General features: G+C 36.8%; 1 protein-coding gene across 6 annotated transcripts in view; it reads right to left on the minus strand.

The window, feature by feature from the left end:
* LARP4 (La ribonucleoprotein 4) overlaps positions 1–22,172 on the minus strand; it is a 73,603-nt gene that overhangs the window by 42,265 nt on the left and 9,166 nt on the right. For 5 of the 6 annotated variants that reach the window (XM_070410247.1, XM_070410245.1, XM_070410248.1 and 2 more), the window contains 4 exons: positions 9,064–9,211; positions 8,272–8,424; positions 5,168–5,243; positions 252–388 (listed from right to left, as the gene is read on the minus strand). In XM_070410247.1, coding sequence (XP_070266348.1) covers positions 252–388; positions 5,168–5,243; positions 8,272–8,424; positions 9,064–9,211 — 514 coding nt within the window. The remainder of the gene's footprint in view (positions 1–251; positions 389–5,167; positions 5,244–8,271; positions 8,425–9,063; positions 9,212–22,172) is intronic. The other variant, XM_070410246.1, reaches the window with a different exon arrangement.

Consider the following 22,172-nt stretch of genomic DNA (forward strand, 5'->3'; position numbering starts at 1 on the left):
CAACATAAATTGATGAACAAAAACAAAAAACAGATACATAAAACTTTCTAATAGCCCAGAAAACTGGGTATCAAGATTAACAATGAAGGTATAAAATTGATATAGAAGCTATATACCAGTCAGTAAAGATAAATGATTGGAATAGAGTAGCAAAAAATAGGAACTTAAAACAATTCCCTGTCTAATCAGAAATTAAAAGAACATTTAATTTTTTGACTTAAGGAATAAGCTAAAAGGTATGCTTTACATACATCTCAATACTTCAAGAATTATTTCGGGGTCTGTGGTTAGCTTTTTTATTTCTTCCATGTTGGCAACTGTCCAAATTGGAATGAATTGATCACTGTCCATTTGAGATATCAGGTAAAGATCCTTTGACAAATTTTCTCTGGGAAAAATAAACAGAAGCAACAGTACTATAAAACAAACAATTCCTTAAAAGCACCTAAAGAGATGCCTTATTCACTTTTGTCACTAAGTCTAGGAAAACAAAATTATGCTATAGAAATAACACAATTATGAAAACATATAATATACAACAAATGCGCTTTAAAAACTTCCAGAAAGATTCTGAATCTCCAAATACACTGGGCCCAATAGTTTGTTTACTTTTTTATTCAATTTATCGAGGTGACATTGGTCAATAAAATTGTATAGGTTTCAGGTGTACAATTCTATAATACATCATCTGTAAACTGTACTGTGAGTTCACCACTGCAAGTCAAGCCTCCTTTCACCACTATTTATGCCCCCTATATCTTTTTCTACCACCCTTCACACCCTCCTTTCCCTCTGGTAATCACCATACTATTTATTGTCTGTGTCGCTGAGTTTGTTTGTCCGTTTTGTTTTTGGCTTAATCCCTTGAACTTTTGGGCCCAACAGTTTTGAACAAGGAATTTTATGGAATTATATTAATATGAAAAGAGGCTTTAGTATTAAATTTAAAAGTATGATACAAAATATTATATAAAGTGTAGTTCCATCTTATAAACACTAAATCACTGATGTTAGAATATGCAGTTTAAGCCATGAGTTGGATCGTGAAGGATTTTAAGTTTCTGAATGTTAGCATTTACTTATAAATATGTTTGATCTTTATTTTACATTTAAATAATAAATTTAAAATATTAAAAAGTTAAGACTATGCCCTAGTCGGTTTGGCTCAGTGGATAGAGGGCTTAAGAAAGGTAAAGAGAACTTAGCTTTAACAATACTTAATGGTTCAATTACAGTCAAGGGCATGTACCTTAGTTGCAGACTCCTCCCCAGCCTGGGCCCTGTTCAGGGCTCGTGCAGGCGGCAACCAATCGATGTGCTTCTCTCACATCGATATTTCTCTCTATCGTTCCCTCTCTTCTACTCTCTCTAAAAGTCTATGGGAAAATATCCTCAGGTTAGGATTAAAAAAAAAAAAAAAAAAAAGCTTTAAACAGTGGCAGTGTCATAGCCAGCCATGGGCAAACTATGGCCCGCGGCCCGGCCCGTTTGAAATGAATAAAACTAAAAAAAAAAAAAAGACCGTACCCTTTTATGTAATGATGTTTACTTTGAATTTATATTAGTTCACACAAACACTCCATCCATGCTTTTGTTCCGGCCCTCCGGTCCAGTTTAAGAACCCATTGTGGCCCTCGAGTCAAAAAGTTTGCCCACCCCTGGTCATAGCCAATGAGGTTTATCCAAGGCACGATTACTACTAATTAAAAAAAAAAAACTAAGACTAAAGATTCTTTAAGATACATTTAAAAAAAGAATATGTAAACACTTCTATCTTACACATAAAATATTATTTAACTAACTGAAGTAAAATAAAATCCATACCTTATTCACATCAAATCTTTAAAGCAGTCTGGTTATAAATATCTAGAAGTCTATGCTTAAAAGCCACCATCTTAATGACCTATTTAAAACTGAAACCACCCAAGCACTATGGATGTCCCTTCCCTTGCTTATACTGCTCTGTTTAATATTTTCCCATAGTTTAATATTTTTCCTAACACTTCTAATTTGCCTATTTATTACTTTTACTGTTTTGACCCCCAACCTCCCCAGAACCTCCCCAGCCAGAAAGGGTCTTTATTGTTCAAACGTGTTTCAAAGCCCTAGTGCTTGGCAAAGAGTAGGATCAAAGGCCTTTAAATTCAAATTATATTAAAACAGCGTAGTAATTACTTTTTAAAGGTTACAACTGTGGTAGTTATTTGCTTTGGGAAGAAAACTGAGAATGTAGGGGAAACCAGCAAAGGTTAAACTCAATTCAGCACCAAAGGAGTAACATACTAGTATCAGCATCATCCTAATAATAAAAAAACTTTTAAAAAATAAGAACTTTAAAAATGAGAGAGAGAGAGAGAGAGAGAAACATCGATTTGTTGTTCCACTTATTTATGCATTCATTGGTTGATTCTTGTATGTGCCCTGATGGGGGATATCGAACCTGCAACCTTATCACAGTGGGACCACACTCTAACCAAATGACCTACCCAGCCAAGGCTGAAAAATTCTTTAAGAACTTGAAAATAAGACAATAATAAACATAATATTTGCATAACTAAAAAGTTGTAGCCTGAATTTACTCTGATTTTCAGCAGGTCTATTCTTATAAAACATTGTGTCAAACCCTTAAAGAAACTGTACTTCACAGAAGTAAGTCAACTTAATGGATATAACATCTAAAATTTGAACAATTATGACTAATATATGACATGTACTGATGGCCATTTTGCTGACCTACAAATGTCAAACAATCGCCCAGCTGGTTTGAACTGTAACACAGTGCTGAGCAAAATGTGGTAATTATCATAAGCAAGAGCTTCCATTGCAACAACTAAAAAGGCTTGGAACAATTACGTGTTCAAAGATAAAAGAAGAGCTATAAAACAAGGACAAAATGAAATTCCAGACAGATGATGTTTCTTTCCTGAGGGCATTTGCAGATCCTGGAGCAGAGTAAAACCAGCAAAGCTTTCAGCAGTTGCACAGGACTGGCATTATTGAATTGGAAACTAAAGAAGCCCTCCAACACAACTGTGTTTACTTGAGTTCGAAGGACAGAGATGAGAGATTGGGAGTCAAGTGGAAAAGATAAAATCTCTCTGGTCTTGTGGAAGTTCCAGGGGGAAAAAAGAATGAATATTGCATCAAACACAAGACAGGTTTCCTCCACAAGACATTTTCCAGATTTTAGAGCTGTATGAGGTAAGAGGCTAAAGAGCTAATCTCAAGCCTCTGAAGAAGACAACTAAATCTCCCTTGATGTTTCAGGACTGAGGTAACAGAAAACTGCCAACTTCTAAATCAAAAGCCTGAGAAGTCCATGCCTAAGGAATATACATAAATTAGAGGTGAACCAAATCTAATTAAAATGGCCGCTCAGCCCTGACCTAGCTTGATTCCTGACTGGATTGAAGCAATCATTCTGCTTCTGCCTACCAGAAGAAAGCTCAAATATTTTCTAGAGGGAAAAATTATATCACTTGCAGCTCCTAGCTTCTTTTATAAGTAATGTCCAGCATATAATCAACATTTATGACATGCAAAAAAGGCAGGAAAATTATAACAGAATCAAGAGAAAAAACTCAAAATATTAGCAGACACACAAATAATCCAGTTAATAGGCAAAGATTTTAAAATAACTATTATAAGTATGTTACAGAAAATGAACTGTATCTGATTGGAGAAAAGAAAGCCAGAAGGTTCTTGCTTTTTTAGATAGTAGGGCCAATACTAGATTATGAAGACAAAGAAGGAAAGGGAGAGATTTAGGATGAGGAATCAATTAAACCTAAGCTGAGAGTGTACTGTGTCTAAAGAAATAAAAAAACCTTTTTCAAAAGCAGCCTGAGGTGACCTCCGAAAATAGTTCATTCCTCACTTGACCCAGAAAACCCCACAAAATCATGCAAATCAAGAAGTTCAAATCTTCATGTTTGCTTTAAAAACACTCATGAGGCCCTGGCCAGGTAGCTCAGTTGGTTAAAGCGTTGTCCCAATACACCAAGATTATGGGTTCAATCCCTGGCCAGGACACATACAAGAAGCAACCAATGAATGTATAAGTGGAACAACAAATCGATGTCTCTTTCTCTCAAATCAATTAAAACAAAATTGTTAGCCTGGTCAGTGTGGCTCAGTGGTTGAGTGTTGACCCATGAACCAGGAGGTCATGGTTCGATTCCCTCAGGGCACATGCCCAGGCTGTGGGCTCAATCCCCAATAGGGAACGTGCAGGAGACAACCAATCAATGATTACCTGTTGTCATTGGTGTTTCTCTCTCTCTCCCTCTCCCTTCCTCTCTAAAATCAATAAAAATATATATTTTTAAAAAGGTATCCAAGAGAAATTTCATTATCTTTCTACTGAAAATAGAATATCCTTTGCATATTGAAACAAGCATGTCAAACTCACAGCCCACAACGAATACTTTTTGCAGCCGAGCAATATAACGGTATGTAAGAAATGTTTTAATAAAAATTTTTAACTTAATTTTTACAATATCCTGTTATACATAATTATTAATAACAAACTACTAGTACAACATTCACTAATGACTGATTACTATAATTTCGTTGCATTCATTTCCCTTACGCCTTATGCGCAGGTGCACCATTTCTCTCCACTAATACCAGCAGCGAATATTTTAGCAGCCAAATGCCACATCATTAGTCTTGTACTGACTTGTTTGGTGTGCGCAACAGGAAATATTTCGCTTTCAGAGAACAAGAAAAATAGGTTTATTTGCGTTACACTTACTAATTTGTGCAGTTATTCAGTGTCTGGTAAGTTAATGTTCAAGAAAAAATATTTTTATTAAAATGTTCTATTATTTTATGTTAACTATTACTCATTTATTTCAGCCCTTTGTATTCAGCATGTCTCTATCGAAATAAACCTATGTCTCTATGAAAATTGAAGCTTTTGTTTTTTTGCGGCCCACATAAACTTAAACCTTGTTCATTTGGCCAGTGATAGCCTTTGAGTTTGACATGCTTAAAGATTATATCCTTAAATCTAGTTAAGAAATATAGAAGAATGATACCAGAATACATAACTGAAGGAAATTAAAACCACCATTCTTCCAGGTATTTTACATCTACCAACCAAACAATTCAAAAAAAAAAAAAAAAAAAGAGGAGAAATATCTACACAAAAATGATCGTGTACCGTGAGAAACAGAATTCTAATTGTTTCTTCAGGCATTCTTTTAGGTCTTCTGTAGAAATTGCTGAATTGCTTTCTCCTGATGGTAGAAAACAAGAGGGATAAAGTTAATACAAATTACTATAAGTGGTTAACTTTACATATTGTTTATACTCAGAGTAAATCACAAAGTACACACAAATTAAACTCATAAAATTAAACTGTTATTTTTTACAATTCAGATCACTCAAGGTCCAACTAATTTCTTTCAACCAATGTATTCTTCATTCTTTAGAGAGATTTCACATTAGTTTAAAAATGTTTATCAAGTAATTAACAAAGCACCATTAATACTATATTTACTGCTAACATATTATAAAATACTACCCTAAATACTTTAAAATAATGAACAAGAGTTGATATTAATCTAAATTTGAGACAGTGACTAGCTAGACAAAATGGGATATATACACCCACAGAGTCATCGGTAGTATTAGGAGTAAATCTGATATTAGTCACACTCGTTAAACTATCTCTCTTTTTTTTTAATGTTTTATTGACTTTTTAGAGAGAGGGATAGAGAGATGGAAACATTGATGAGAGAAAGCATCAATCGGCTGCCTCCTGCATACCTGCTACTAGAGATCAAGCCCACAACCTGGGCATGTGCCCTGACCGGGAATGGAACCAGGACCTTCTGGTTCATAGGTCAATGCTCACCACTGAACCACACCAGCTGGGCTCAACTTCTATCTCTTAATATTTTTTTTATTCCTTAATTTTAGAACTCCATTATCTTCCTATGAATATTTAAAGCACCTAAATGTCCAAAGGACCAGATCAACTCTATAATAGTCTCCTATACTTTCTATTATTTAAACCCAGAACATGAGCCTTTTTGGGGAGGACTCAAACCTGGAAAACGAAGACTATCTTACACAAGACATTACAGACTCAAAGCATACAATTGGTCTTTTTTTTAAATCCTCACCTGAGGACATGCTGGGAAGGAGGAAGGAAGGGAGGGAGGGAGGGAAGGAGAAACATCAATGTGCGAGAGAACATTGATCAGTTGCCTTCTGTATGCTTTCTGACTGGATAATCAAACCTGAAACTCAGGTATGTGCCCTGACCAGGAATCGAGCCAGCAACCTTTCATGCCCGGGATGGCACTCAACCAAGCCACTCTGCTGAGCTGTCCTCTTCAAAAGCATTAATGATTAATTTCCTTTAAATACACAGACAACAGGATGTATATAAAGATAAATTCTGCCCTGGCTGGCTTGGCTCAGTGGATGGAGCGTGGGCCTGTGGACTGCAGGGTCCTGAGATTGATTCCTGTCAACAGCACCTGCCCGGGGTTGCGGGCTCGAACCCCGTGGGGGGCGTGCAGGAGGCAGCCGATCCATGATTCTCTCTCATCATTGATGATTCTGTCTCTTTCTCCCTCTCCCTTCCTCTCCAAAATCAATAAAAAATAAGATAAATTCTGTGCATGATTTTACCACTACCTTGTCTTACTATTCAAGATTCAAAGTAATATTAGATATTAAAGTAACTTCATTAAAATGAGTAAGAAGCATTCTATTTTTATGTAAATTTCTAATACAAAATTCATCTTCTCAATTGCTACCTAAATGAGCAATAACTTCATTTAACCTTTCAATGTCATTATAGCAAATTTATTAAAATATCAACTGGTTGCCACACCACTTAAACCAACTCTATGTTCAAAGTAGCCAGCCAGTAATGCCCAGCCATCATGGCTCAGTGGTTGAGAATTCACCTATGAACCAGGAGGTCAGGGAACATGCCCGGGTTACGGGCTTGACATCCAGTGTGGAGCTTGCAGGAGGCAGCCAATCAATGATTCTCTCTCTTCATTGGTGTTTCTATCTCTCTCTCTCCCTCTCCAGTCCTCTCTGAAATCAATAAAAATATATTAAAAACTAAAGCAAATAAACAAAAAACAACAAAGTAAACACTAGTTAGGTATATTATGACCATTAGTAGAGAGCAGAGCCTACCACCTTAAATTATTATATGGTGCCAAAACCGGTTTGGCTCAGTGGATAGAGCGTCGGACTGAAGGGTCCCAGGTTTGATTCCGGTCAAGGGCATGTACCTGGGTTGCGGGCACATCCCCAGTGGGAGATGTGCAGGAGGCAGCTGATCGATGTTTCTCACTCATCGATGTTTCTAACTCTCTATCTCTCTCCCTTCCTCTCTAAAAAATCAATAAAATATATATTAAAAAAAATTATTATATGGAAATACCACCTCATTCCACTTCCAAAATCAACTTACAAGCCAACAGACTTTAGAAATCTAGTCCAAATATTTATAATAAATAAGGACTTTGAAGACAAAGATTTATATACCTTGACCGAAGGCAAAGACAGAAATGCCTACCGCCTCCCAGTACACTTATTTTCCAAAGAGACCCTTCAGGAATAAGAAAAATTAAGCTAGGTCATGAGGGTCTACGGTACAGTTTTAGTTTCCTTTAGATTTCATCCACTTTAAATCCAATCAACTACTAATCCCTAACAATTAAGTGAATATGGAAAAAAAACCAACAGGTCTCACAAGTTAAATTGTAGAACCATGTTTTTATTTTTAATACAGCCTTTTCCTTAAAATTAATCCCTGCAACTTCACATTTATAAATGCATTTCACACTGACAAAAGTGATGGGTCACGGGAACAATTAAGTCCCAGGGTCATATTTCACCCATAAATATTTAGAGGGGGGAAAAAAGTGATAGGAAAATTGATAGAACTTGCACTAATCCCAACAAAGTTGGACCCTATGAAAAACTGTAATTTAGGTTTCTTTCAACTATTTTGAATATTTTCCCCCTTTCATCTTGAATTTCACACTTTCTTTTCATAGGAAATTTAAAATTAATATTTTTTAATTACAATTTTCATGTTTGGCCATTTTAAAACAGTATTTATTGATATCACCTAACAGCATTTCATTAACATAAACTTTTTTCCCCAATAAGAAAATAAACTAATGAATACACAGTTTAATTAGACCAAGGATAAAGAGACTTGGGGGGAGGGTGGAAGAAGACTAGCATACTGAATTCTCCTTTGATCAATAAAAACCTAAAGCTTACCGGAAATGTCATATATTTGGTAACTCAGATCTTCTGGCCCTAAAATCATTCCATTAGTTGATTCTTCAATGCCTGTAGAATTTCTTGTGGTTTCACAAGCTGAATACATTACTTCATATTCCTTACACATATCATCTGAAAGTTCTGTGTTACCTGTATGAAAGAAAACATACTGAAAATAGAAATTCTTCAAATCCTATCTTTTTTTTTTTTTTCCAAATCCTATCTTTAGGAACTCTCGGCCCTATGTCTTCTATAACAAGATTTCAAGGAATCTATCAGTTGGGAAAATGTCCATATGATTTTAAGTAACAGTTCTCTTTCTAAGGGAGTTAAGTTTTGACAATTATGGATAAGCTAAAATGGTTAATAGCTTAAACTTATATAGCACTATCTATGTATCAGACTACTTAATGCACTTTTACTCACTTAATTCTGCCAAAAGTAATTATTATTACTATTTTTATTATTGTTGTTTAATCTATAGATTAAGGACACAAGCATGGGAAAATTAAGTCATTTGTCCAAGGTCAAATAAGTGGTAGATCAACACTAATTTATAAATACCATTTTATAAATGGGCTTAAAGGCTAGACCCAAAGATTTCAAGCTTCTGTTTGAAATTGGTGACTACTCATACTAGATATGAGAATTGTATACAAACTACAAGTTAAACATTTATAAACATATTTAATCAAATAATCAAAGGATGTACCCTAAAGTTCTCTAAATTGGTTCGGGGATAGGTTTAACCAAAATGTGTTTTATTCTGACAAAATATTTAGGACTCACCCTCAGGATGAGACCCTGATGTTGCTGCTGTTTCATGCCAAGAGCTTTCAGTTCCATGAGTTACTGGCGAGACATCAGTATTTCCATGAGGAATTTCTTGCCACACTTTGGCATTAGGATTTAAACCAGTTCCTTTAGATGTTACCTGCTAAATAATCAAAGGATCTATTGTAAACTTTAAAAGTCAGTGCATTAAAAATACGGATTTAGGTAAAAGACTTTTTCCATTACTTAAATGTGAAGAAAACCCCAATATTAAGTAATTTAATAATAAATAAATAAATATTAAATAAGTAGTATCTCTTAAGTTTTTGGCTTAATTTGACAATATAAATCCTTTTGAGTGGATGAACTTGAAATGTATCTATATAAAATTTAGCTACCTATACAAAAAATATCTCTACAAAATACTATTAATATAGTAATACTGCTTTACCCCCAATGTGCTTGCAAATGTCATAAAGTTTATTCAAACTATTCACATATCTTTGACATTAGCATGTGTTTTGTATCTAGAGCAAATTTTTTAGTTATCTAGAGCAATTTTATAGAGTATACAATTTTTACTGCCATCCAAACTGATACAGACCTTTGAGTCTGATTCTACCGCTGGAAATTAATTTACTCCCAAGTCAAAAACAGCAATCTGCCTTACATTAGAATGTGCTTTTCCAAATTTGTCCTGAACGTATATATTCTTTTTTAAAAATTGTTTAGAGTATTACAGATGTCCCTTAATTTCTCCCTCCTCTGCCCCCCACTTTCTAGCTACTGCTTAAAGTCCACAACATAATTATGTAAAATTACCATCTAAAGTAATCTTTCGCATACCTCATGTAACCAGACACACACAGAGGTGAAAAGTAGAAATGGATCACAGTATAGAGCAGGGGTGGGCAAACTTTTTGACTCGAGGGCCACAATGGGTTCTTAAACTGGACCGGAGGGCCAGAACAAAAGCATGGATGGAGTGTTTGTGTTAACTAATATAAATTCAAAGTAAACATCATTACATAAAAAGGTACGGTCTTTTTTTTTTTTTTTTTTTTTAGTTTTATTCATTTCAAACGGGCCGAATCCGGCCCGCAGGCCGTAGTTTGCCCACGGCAGGTATAGAGGTGGGAAAGAAGAGTATTCAAAAGATGGAGAGAGAAGAAAGCAGGATGCACAAATACACTTTTCTCACCTCATCCCACCAAACTGGGCTTGTTCCTTCTCAAATACATTAATGACTTTCAAAAAGTACTCTCTCTCCAAAAAGTTACTTTTTAAAAATACTGTTTTTATTGATTTCAGAGTAAGGGAGAAATAGAAATATCGATGAGAGAGAAACTTCAATCATCTGCCTCCTACATGCCCCTCAACTGGGGATTGGTCCTGCAACCTGGGAATGTGCCCTGACCGGGAATGGTTCATAGGTCGATTCTCAACTGCTCAGCCATGCAGGTGGGGCCAAAAGGTTACTTTTTTAAATGTCTTCTCAGTTATAGGCCCCTCCCCTGGATGGCAGGGACCAGAAAGTGGATTTAAAGGGCAAGGTGCTTTCAAGCTTATGACCTGCATATACTTGGGATTCAGCTTTCATGAAAAATAACTGGTACACACTGAGCCAAGTATCAGGAAGCTGTTATAAATTCTGTCTACATTGAGGGAGTTCTTACAACTAACACTGCATCATGGGGCTGAAAAAAACAATCCAGCCTTTAAGGTATCACCAACACTGAAAAATGGGCAACCAAAGCAGGACTCTGGGTAGGCGGAACTTCAGAGCCCCCAGAGATGCTGAGAAGACTCAGCTTCTGGGAGACCTAACTGTACTTCCTACAACTATGTCCCATGAAATTCCCCAGTAATCTTTTAATTTAATAAGGTTGTTGCTGTTTGTTAATCCTCACTGAAAGATATTTTTTCATTGATTTTTAGGAGAAAGGGAGGGGGAGAGACAGAAAGAGAAACATGGATGTCAGAGAGACACATCAATAGGTTGCCTCCCACACCCATCCCAACCAGAGCCAAGGAAAGAGCCTGCAACCGAAGTAGGTGCCCTTGACTAGAATCAAACCCGAGCCCTTCAGTCTGTGGGCCGACACTCTATCCACTGAGCTAAACCAGCTAAGACAATAAACAGATTTTGTTGTTGTTGTTGTTAATCCTCTCTGGAGGATATTTTCCCATTGAGTTTTAGAGAGAGTGGAAGGGAGGCGGGGAGAGACAGAGAGAGAGAAACATAGATGTGAGAGAGACATTGATTGGTTACATCCCACACACATCCCAACCAGGGCCCCTGACCAGAGCCCCAGACCAAGAGTGGGGATCAAGCCTGCAACCCAGGCATGTGCCCTTGACTGGAATCGGACCTGAGACCCTTCCATCTGCAAGCCAACACTCTATCCACTGAGCCAAACCAGCTAGGGCAGTGGTTGGCAAACCGCAGCTTGCGAGCCACATGCGGCTCTTTGGCCCCTTGAGTGTGGCTCTTCCACAAAATACCACGTGCGGGTGCGCACGTACAGTGCGATTGAAACTTCGTGGCCCATGCCCAGAAGTCGGTTTTCAGCCCGGGCGAGTCTATTTTGAAGAAGTGGCATTAGAAGAAATGGGGGTACATTTGCTGAGGTCGACCCCTCAGATTGAGATCGTTTTTAGCAAAGGCCAGCTTAGGAGTACCCTAATAACAATGTATACCTACCTATATAGTTTAAATTTAAAAAATTTGGCTGTCAAAAGAAATTTCAATCATTGTACTGTTGATATTTGGCTCTGCTGACTGATGAGTTTGCCGACCACTGGGCTAGGGCAATAAACCGATTTTTTACTTAAGTTTCCATACTATGCAACTATTATGACTAACATGACTTATATGTAGGAACCAATGAAACATTGTTTAATTATACTGTATAGCTTGCCATATATTTTTTGATTGCTTATCAACTGAAACTCAATTTGGGAAAAAGAAGAACACTCAGACACAATGTTCGTAACCATGTCAAGGTTCATTCGTATGTTGGGAGCAAGGGCTGGGCCTACATGGTGGTTGTAATGGCAGTATTTTATCACTGACACTATTTAGAATTGCCAGGTATAGGATAATTATACGCATATGCCTTTTAGTCAATGTATTGCTTTAAAATTCTCTACAGACAACAACCCCTTTCTGCCTTCACCACAGCAGCACTCTCCCCATCACCTTACCTTTGGAACTGAGCTGACTGAATATGATATGGGAATTTAGGTACAGCTTAATTTCTGACTGATGCAGAAAACAACTATGAGGAATTTGTGAGAGCCTAGCTTCCCTGCCATGTAAAGAGCATTTAACTTGTTATTAAGTACTTTAATAGAAGAAAATCTATGTACTGGCATACCCTCCTCCTCCCTCACTTTCCTTAATTCTGAAAATACCAGTTATGTCCCTACCCAAGAAAATGGCAAACAAAGACTACAGTTCTCAGCGAAACTTATGGAATTGTTACATAGTAGTATGTTGCTTTAGTAAAATAGAATAGGAATTGTTATTTCAAGGTAGTTAATAATCATTATGTAAACATATAATGGTTGAGACTCCAGAAGCACACTTAAATTCAAAACACAACTCTAACTAAAAACAAAAAAACACAGCTCTAACATTAACAGTACTGTGATAATTAACCAACATTTTCAGTTGTTTTCCAGAATATCCAATTCACAATAATTCTTTAAAAAGTACCAATATCACCTTAATAAAGCTAGATTGAAGTGTAATTCTACTAATTGAGAAACAACTATGGCATTACAGAAAAAAATTAACTTTGTTTTGCCACCCAGGGATTATGAACTTATTGACCTCAGTTTCCTCACTTAAAAAAAACATAATCTCTAGTCTACCAAAACTTACTAGTATAGTCCCGACACACCTTGGAGACTTAACTTCATTTGTTTTGCTCACTACTTCCTCTTTTCCTCTTATTATTTGTATATAACCTCTATTTTGTTACCACTATAATAGTTTACTTTAACAGGTGTTCTTTGCAACCAGGCAGTGGGCTCAAGGAAGGCAGACAGGTGGTCTTCCTTTTCTATTTTAGCTGTTAACACAAACCAAGTGAGAGTAGACCCCCAGCTGTCTATTGAGTAAAATAATAGAGGCATGTGTGCAAAAAAGGAATGTTAAGCATCTATAATTACCTTCCCAACATGCTAGACCAGAGTTGACACCACTCTTCCTTTTTTTTTTTTTAATGTGGCCTGAGTTTAAAATGGAAGTCTTATGTCAAAATGGTTTATGGCTTTTGGTTTCAGGGCTGCTAAAAGCTTTATAGTAACATCAAGATCAATAATAAGGTGTCAAACCTTGCAGGGGAGGAAAAGCATTTTTGAAGAAGCACCATTTGAATAATCATAACAAAATCTTAGCTTAGAGATGTTAATTCACAATTACCTCATATCATAACTAGCTCAGGAAGGAAACCAACTAGTTTTCTTATTACAACCAGGGTACCCTGCCAGGACAGGTACCAGGTATTTAAAAACCTCTATGGCGTAATTTTAGAGGCAAGTTAGCTTTATATTTGTCACTATATAGACATGCAAACAATGTGCACTGTACCAAAAGTATCTTATCAAGGATTTTTTGTTTGTTTGTTTTTTAGTTAATCCTCACCTGAGGATATTTTTTCCTTTGATTTTTTAGAGAGAATGGAAGGGAGGGGGAGAGACAGAGAAAGAAACATTGATGTGAGAGAGAGACATGCACTGGTTGCCTCCCACACACGCCCCAATCAGGGCTGGGGATCAAGCCTGGAACCGAGGTACCAGATCCATGCCCTTGACCAGAATTGAACCCACGACCCTTCAGTCTGCAGGCCAATGCTCTAAGCACTGAGCAAACCGGCTAGGGCTATCAAGGATTTTTAGTTGTCAGTGTGCAGAATACATTCTGGCTCATTTAAAGAGAAAGGTAATTTATTAGAGTCACTATTGCTATGTCACTAGAAGGGCTGAAAAAAGCAGATGCAAAGATAATATCACCCAAAATAACCTTGCAGAAGCAGTTTAAAGGGGAAATCGCTATCCCTGCCACTACCAAGCACTAAATGCAAAGTCCAAATCCATTACAAACAATCTTCACTATGGCTAGCACCAACTTAATCTTGAAACTATTAACTACATTTTAAGCTGACTAGCTCTACTCCATTCCTAACTGCAAAATGAAAGTTGTGAATAAAACCTCCATTTCCTTATATTGTGTACTTTCAAATACAAGGCATCTGTGGGTGTGTCTGACCAGTGGCTCTGAGGTAACACGCTTGCATCCACCTATACACATGAGAATCTGGAAATTTCTGAGTTTTGAAAAGTATGTACATAATATGGGTATTTCTGCAAATTTAGAAAGCTTCTCAAAAATTGGGAGGCTGCAAATGTGACAAATGTACACTATAAGAGATTAAGACTAACATTTAACATACAAAATATACACTTAATTTATAAATACCCAAATACTGGGGGATTATGACCAAAAACTTACCTTTTATTGATGAGATTTTTTTAAGCATTTAATAATTAATCAAAATAATTAACTAGATGATTTTCAGCAGCATACTATCTACAAATCTGATGTGTCCCTTGATACTGGTGCCAAGAATAATTAAAATGTGTAGTGTATGGCACATAAACAAGCAGTACTCCTGGGCATATTTATTTTTTCACCAGCCTAGTTAGTAGTATACACTTTTCTAAAAGCCAATGTATACAAAGAAACGTGTACAAGGATGTGTTATTGCAGCACTGATCCCATAAGTAGAAGACTGAAAACAACCCAAAGTCCATCTACAGGCAAACAGTTCAATAAAATTTAGTATATTTTATAACACATATTATAAAAATTAAAGAAAAAACATAGGCCTATATACTAGTACACTAATATGAAAAGTGCTCAAATGTATTAACAATAGGAACAAAGATATTTACCAAACAGGGAAAATGTATAAAAAGACAAGAAGGGATAGTTAATTACAAAGTATCATTTTTTCTGTTAAACTACTTTGTCATTTTGACACACACACACACACACACACACACACACACACAACAGTTCACTACTGTAATCCACATAACTTTTCTAAAAGCTGGCAATGTTTACTGAAAGCCTTAAAAATAGCTCTGGCTGGTGTGACTCAGTTGATTGGGCATCGTCCCGTGCACTAAAACATTGCTGGTTCAAATCCCTGGTTCGATTCCTGGGGCACAGGCCGGGTTGCAGGTGGGTTGCAGGCTCAACTGCCAGTCAGGGTTGTGTAGGAGGCGGACGATTGACATTCCACTCCCACACCGATGTTTCTCTCTCCCTCTTCCTTCCTCTCTCTAAAAAAATCAATAAAAGTATTGGGGGGGGGGGGGCCTTAAAAATATACATTTTTGATCTAGAAATTCTACTTGTCAGAAATTCTGCTCAGAAGAGATGTGCAAAAGCATATAATCACAAAAATGCCCAACACATTTTTATCATACTGAAAAATTAGAAACATCCAACTGCTATCATCTGAATGTTTGTATACCCCCCATTCATATGTTAAAATCCTAATGCCCAATGTGATGGTATTGAGACATGGGGCCTTTGGGAGGTGCTCTTCTAAAAGAAACACACAGGGCTTCCCTGGCACAGAGAAAAGGCACTCACCAGCTATGAACCAGAAAGCCCTCACCAAACACCTAATCTGCTGGCACTATGGATCCCGGACTTCCCTGAAATAAATTTATTTTGTTTATAAACTACCTAGAGTGTGATTCTATTATAGTCTAAATTGACTAAGATACCAACTACAGAGTTGTTGTTCAATAACTGTAGCACAGCCATTTACAGAATATTCCAAAGCCTTAAAACCAGACTGTATATAAAACTGGTAAAACCTGAGTAAGTTCTTTAGACTGCACCAATGTCAATTTGCCAGTTTTTACATCATATTATAGTTATTCAAGGTGTTACTACTGGGAGAAAGCAGGCAAAATGTGCATAGGACACCTGTATATTTTGGGGGCAACGTCTTGAGAATTTATAGTTATTTCAAAATAGTTATTATTGTAAAGACAATGAAATGTTCACAGAAACTTGGGGGGGGGAGTGTAAAGCAAATTGCTATTTTATAAAAATGACTTAATTTTGTGAAATAATGCACAAGCATAGAAAGGATTGAGAGTGACTAAAAATTAGTGTTTTCAATAGTTACGTCTGAGCAGCAGTGTTTTTATTTTCATTTTTGTGCTTTTCTGTTTATTCCTAAAATTAACATCTCTTACTTTTACAATCAGAAAATATATAATGAAACATTTACGATACAAATAAAAGACACATCAACAGGATATCCCAGAGCCTTAAAACCAGAATGATGTAAAATCGTTCCTGGCAAGTGACATAAAGAACTATTGTCTTCAAAGAAGCTTGAAGAACTTACCAATTGCTAAGAAAAGCACAAACAAGCAAAATGACAATTCACAACAGAACAGAACCCAAAAAACTAATACACCCGGATAAATATTCAATCACACTGGTCATTGAAGAAACACAAAATGCCCTAGCTGGTTTGGCTCAGTAGATAGAGCTTTGGCATGTAGACTGAAGGGTCCCAAGTCTAATTCCAGTCAAGGGCACATGGTGGGGATGCTGGATCCCCAGTAGGGGGCATGCAAGAGGCAGCTGGTCAATGACTCCCTCTCATCATTGATATTTCTATCTCTTTCTCCCTCTCCCTTCCTCTATGAAATCAGTTAGAAAAATTTTAAAAAGCAAATATTAAAAAAAACACAAAGTAAATCAATTATTTCATTTTAACCTATACAGTGAATTTGTAAATATAAGAATGCCTGGTATGGACAAAAATACAATAAATTGGGCAAGAGTAAAAACAGTCAACACTTTTGGAAAGCAATCTGCCAATACTGATATAAAAAACTTAAAAAATGTCCACTCTTTAATTTAATGCAGTGAATTTTAGCTTAAGGGCTTTATACACAAGAGTGTTCTTTATAGAATTACTCAACATAAGGAAAAACTGAAAACTAAAAATGTCCATCAAAAAAAGTTGGTGTTTTTCTGCCCAGCTGGCATGGCTCAGTGGTTCAGCACTGACCTATGAACCAGGGGGTGACAGATGATTAGATTCCCCTTCAGGGCACATGCCCGGGTTGCGGGCTCGATCCCCACTGGGGGATGTGCAGAAGGTAGCCAATCAATGATTCTCTCTCATCACTGATGTTTCTATTTCTCTCTCCCTTCCTATCTGAAATAAAAAATATATTTTAAAAAAAAGTTGTTTTTCCATAACCAAGTCTTTAAAATAACATAATGAATCTGACAAGTCAGTTTAACTGGAAGGCTTATTTTCTCATTTAAACTCTAGATAACTAGGTTTGATTCATCTTTTGACTAAAGATGAATGAAAAACCACATCAAAATCCTTATCTCTTCTACAGACCTAGAAGTAAAGTCCTTGAGGCTACAGTTATGTATAAAAAAAATCTAATAAAAGGATGTAAATTGTCCAAGTGCCTGTTGAAACTACCTGCCAACATACACATAGCATATAAGCACAGATACTCTCAAATCACCACAAAAATATTCAAATTGTCAGTCCTTACAATTAACAGATTCATCACCACCTCTATTTCTAAGCAATATATGTCATCACCAACTAACCAACAGAAATGCTCACTATTGAAACATTTTATGCCAATTCCTAGCTGGGGAAGAGATATAAAGAAAGGAAAAAAGGGAAACATCAAATTCTTGGCAAAATAATACCTTCCAGCCTGGCCAGTGTGGCTCAGTGGTTGACTGTTGACCTATGAACCAGGAGGTTAAAGTTTGATTCCCAGACAGGGCACATGCCTGGGTTGCAGGCTCGATCCCCAGCGTGGGAGCGTGCAGGAGGCATCCAATCAATGATTCTCATATTTGATGTTTCTATCTCTCTCTCCCTCTCCCTTCCTCTCTGAAATAAAAATATGTTAATAATACTTTCCAGACAGCAGTTTTAAGGTAAAAGAACCAAGAATTAGGAAAAAGTCACCATAAATATGGAGAAGCCATCTCTTTGGTTTTACTTACCTATTTATTATCAGAAACAGATATCCCATGCCACTTAACACTACAAATGCTGAGAAACAGAAACAAAAGTATATAAATTGATTAAACTTATTTGCTCATGGTGGATCAACCTTCCAAGTTTATTTTTTACATCTCCAATATTGAGAGGAACACTAAATTGCATGTACCTAAACAAAATAAACACCTACTTTATCCAGCAAAAAACTTCAAGATCCCAAAAGAAGATGCTTAGGGGCATTTTATGGCAAGTAAAAGTAAAAATTAAAGTGGGATTTTTTTACCCATTCTGGCAGAATAATAACTTACATTTATGGAACACTTAATCCATCTTCACAACAACTTCAGTTAAATACCATTATCATCCACATTTTGCAGATAAGAAAAAGTTGCATAGCTATTAAGACAACCAGGATTTGAACCTTGGCAGTCTGGAGATTCTGCTGCTACTACACTACAGTTGCCTCAGAGAAAACTTTAAGACAACTAGTTACAGACTAAGGCAGTGGTTCTCAACCTTCCTAATGCCGTGACCCTTTAATACAGTTCCTCATGTTGTGGTGACCCCCCAACCATAAAATTATTTTCGTTGCTACTTCATAACTGTAATTTTGCTAGTTATCAATTGTAATGTAAATATCTAATATGCAGGATGTATTTTCATTGTTACAAATTGAACATAATTAAAGCATAGTGATTAATCACAAAAATATGTAATTATATATGTTTTCCAATGGTCTTAGGCGACCCCTGTGAAAGGGTGGTTCAACCCCTAAAGGGGTTGCGACCCACAGGTTGAGAACCGCTGGACTAAGGAATATTATAAATCTTCTCACCAAGCCAAATGGTCCCTGGCCCCAGTTCTCCCTAGAGTGGCTAATAATCCAGAAGACATGGCTATCTATAGAAAATAGCCACCAGAAAGAACTAGGGTCCCTAGGGCAGAAGTCACTTCAGCTCTGCAATCATTTTTTAAAAATATGTTTTTATTGATTTTAGAGAGAGGGGGAGGGAGAGGGATAGACAGAAACACTGATGAGAGAGAAACTTAAGATTGGCTGTCTGCTGCACACCCCCTACTGGGGGTTGAGCCCACAACCTGGGCATATGTCCCAACCAGGAATCAACCTGGTGATCTCGTAGCTCATGGGTCCACGCTCAAACACTGAGCCACCCAAGCCGGGCCTCTGCAATAATTTTTTAATACATTTTTATTTATTTTTTAGAGAAGAAAGAAGAGGGAAGGAGGGAGGGGCAGAGGGAGGGGAGGGAGAGGGGATGGAAGAGAGGGGGGTAGAGGAGAAGAGGGGAGAAGGGGGAAAAGGGGAGGGGAGAGGGAGAGAAACATCAATGTGAGAGCAACACATCCATCGGCTATCTCCTGCACACACACCCCCTACCGAGGATCTAGCCCAGGACCCTGGCATGTGCCCTGACTGGGAATCAAACCAGCAACCTTTCGCTACACAGAACAACACCCAACCGAGTGACACTGGCCAGGGTGACTGCAATTATTTTTTAGCCAAGATATAGCTAATTTTCAGTTACAAAAATACATATCCACGGTAGTTTATGCAATAAATTTTACCCTCTATCACAATGCATTTATCCTAATCTGAATTATTTTATCTGCAAGCTCCACAATGGCAGTGACCTTGTTTATGATTTACTTGCTCTCTAGTACCTTCAACAGTGACTAGCACACAGGCCAATAATAAAATTTGTAGAATGAATCAATGGATAAATATATACTATGAGTGTTTCTCAAACTTGACTGTGCAAAAGAATCATCTATGGATCTTGATAAAATGCAGATTCAGAGTCAATACCAGGTTACAGGGTCAGAGAGTTTATATTCTAAAAAGCCCCTGGGTAAAGAAGTTTTCTGCTAATCTAGAGCTCACACTTGTAATAACAAGGTAACTGGACCAGCACAGGTCATTTTCCTCAAGCTCTCCAAGTTGTCAAGAGTCAAAATTCACTTACTTTCCACCATGGAAGAAAATCTTAAGTTTATTCATCAATAAAGATATTGGTGCTGTTCCTCTGAGGAAAAGACATCACCAAAGTCCCACTACTTCAATCAGATGGCATCTGACAATTGTTTAAAAACCAAAATAAAACTGAGGCCTCTCTAGATTAGTGGCTTAATGTACGGGTCATGGATTGAAATGAAAATATAATCAAAACTAGAGACTTCTAGAAAGTTCTACATGAGATTTATGAACTCCCTTACTAAAGATTAAAACTATTAATAGATATTTAGCATTTAAGTAATGTAAACAGTCCTCAAAGAACTGAGCCATTTACTTCAAATTGTTATCTGATAAAGCCAATGGCTAACTATACAAATGAACTTAAAAAAAAAACAACAATCCTCAAATGTCAGTATTAAATATCAAAATAATCCTTTTCAGAAAAGGGTGCCTTTTAACTCCCAGTGTTTATAGTCAAGTCAACAAACCATTTGTTACTTTTAAATGAAAACAACCACAAAACTGAGATGAAAGTTATCTTTCATAAGTATATATGAAAGCAGCAGCTCACATATGGTTTTTATGTACCAGATTCTATTCTAAGGGCTTTACATTAACTGTCAATCCTCTTAACAACCCTATAAGATGGATTTTTAATATTATCCTCATATATTACTATTATTCTCAACTTATAGATAAGAAAACTGAGAAACAGAAGTTAAAAAAACTTGCTCAAGGTCATACAATTAGAAAGTGGCTCTGCCTGAGCAGGCAGCCTGACCCCAGAGTCCACGTTCTTAACCACTCTTTTATGCAACCTTGTATATAAATGTGCCTTATCATTATTACTCAACCATTGCTCTCCTATTTTTTTCCTTCCCCCAACTCAAAAGACTAGAATAATCCTATTTCTCTTACCTTGCTCAACTGCAAATTTTGTAAATTCTATAAATTTACATTCTCACAGCCAATTCAACAACAAATATTTTAGTACCAACTATGTTACTCTGTTGATAAGGGTGAAGTGCCAATAAACACATGTTCAGCGAATCTTTGATTTCCTCTGAAAAAAATTATCATAAAAGCTAGGATATTTTTTAGCCCTAGTCGGTTTGGCTCAGTGGATAGAGTGTCGGCCTGTGGATCAAAGGGTCATGGGTTTGATTCTGGACAAGGGGCCTGGTCTGGGCCCTGGTTAGGGCGTGTGCAGGAGGCAACCAATCGATGTGTTTCTCTCTGTCTTTCCCTCTCTTCAAAAAAACAAAACAAAACAAAACAAAAAAACTAGGGTATTTTTTAGAATGAAACGGGGTGAGACATCTGTTCCAGAACACAGGTGTACTATGACTGTCCAGGATGAAACGGGAAGTATGGTCTCCTCTACCTATTTTGCAGTTTGTGGTATCTAATGGTATGGAATGCTAGCAAACTACATGCTACACAAATTCTGATTACTCTTGACTTTTCTGTCCTGACACAGAAAATGCTTTTCTCAATAACATATAAACCAAACCAAATTTTTTTTTTAATATATTTTTATTGATTTCAGAGAGGAAGGGAGAGGGAGAGAGAGATAGAAACATCAATGATGAGAGAGAATCACTGCTCGGCTGCCTCCTGCACACCCCCCGCTGGGGGTCGAGCCCGCAACCCAGGCATGTGCCCTTGGCCGGAATCGAACCCGGGACCCTTCAGTCTGCAGGCCAACGCTCCATCCACTGAGCCAAACCAGGTAGGGCAACCAAACCAAATTTAACTCATCTCTGGAATTTGGCTTCATGTCTACAGTTCATACCCTACCCCTAGTAATATTCATCTAAAGTACTCCTCTTGTCTTTGGTTTAGAGCCAGTAATTTATAAATACAGAGATAGTTTTTGAACCAAAGATTGGTTCAAATGGTCTAACAAAGCAACAGACAAGAGAGGAAATATGAGTATGTGATATTCAAGTTTCTTTTTCTTGCATTTACTTAATGCTTATACATTAGAAAAAGTATTTTTTTTCAATAGAGCAAATATGAAATGCCTATTTGCATTTTATCATTTGTATCCC

This window comes from Myotis yumanensis, unplaced genomic scaffold, assembly GCF_028538775.1.
Source record: "Myotis yumanensis isolate MYYU_CA2020_CCGP unplaced genomic scaffold, mMyoYum1.0.hap1 SCAF_3, whole genome shotgun sequence".
NCBI lineage: Eukaryota > Metazoa > Chordata > Mammalia > Chiroptera > Vespertilionidae > Myotis > Myotis yumanensis.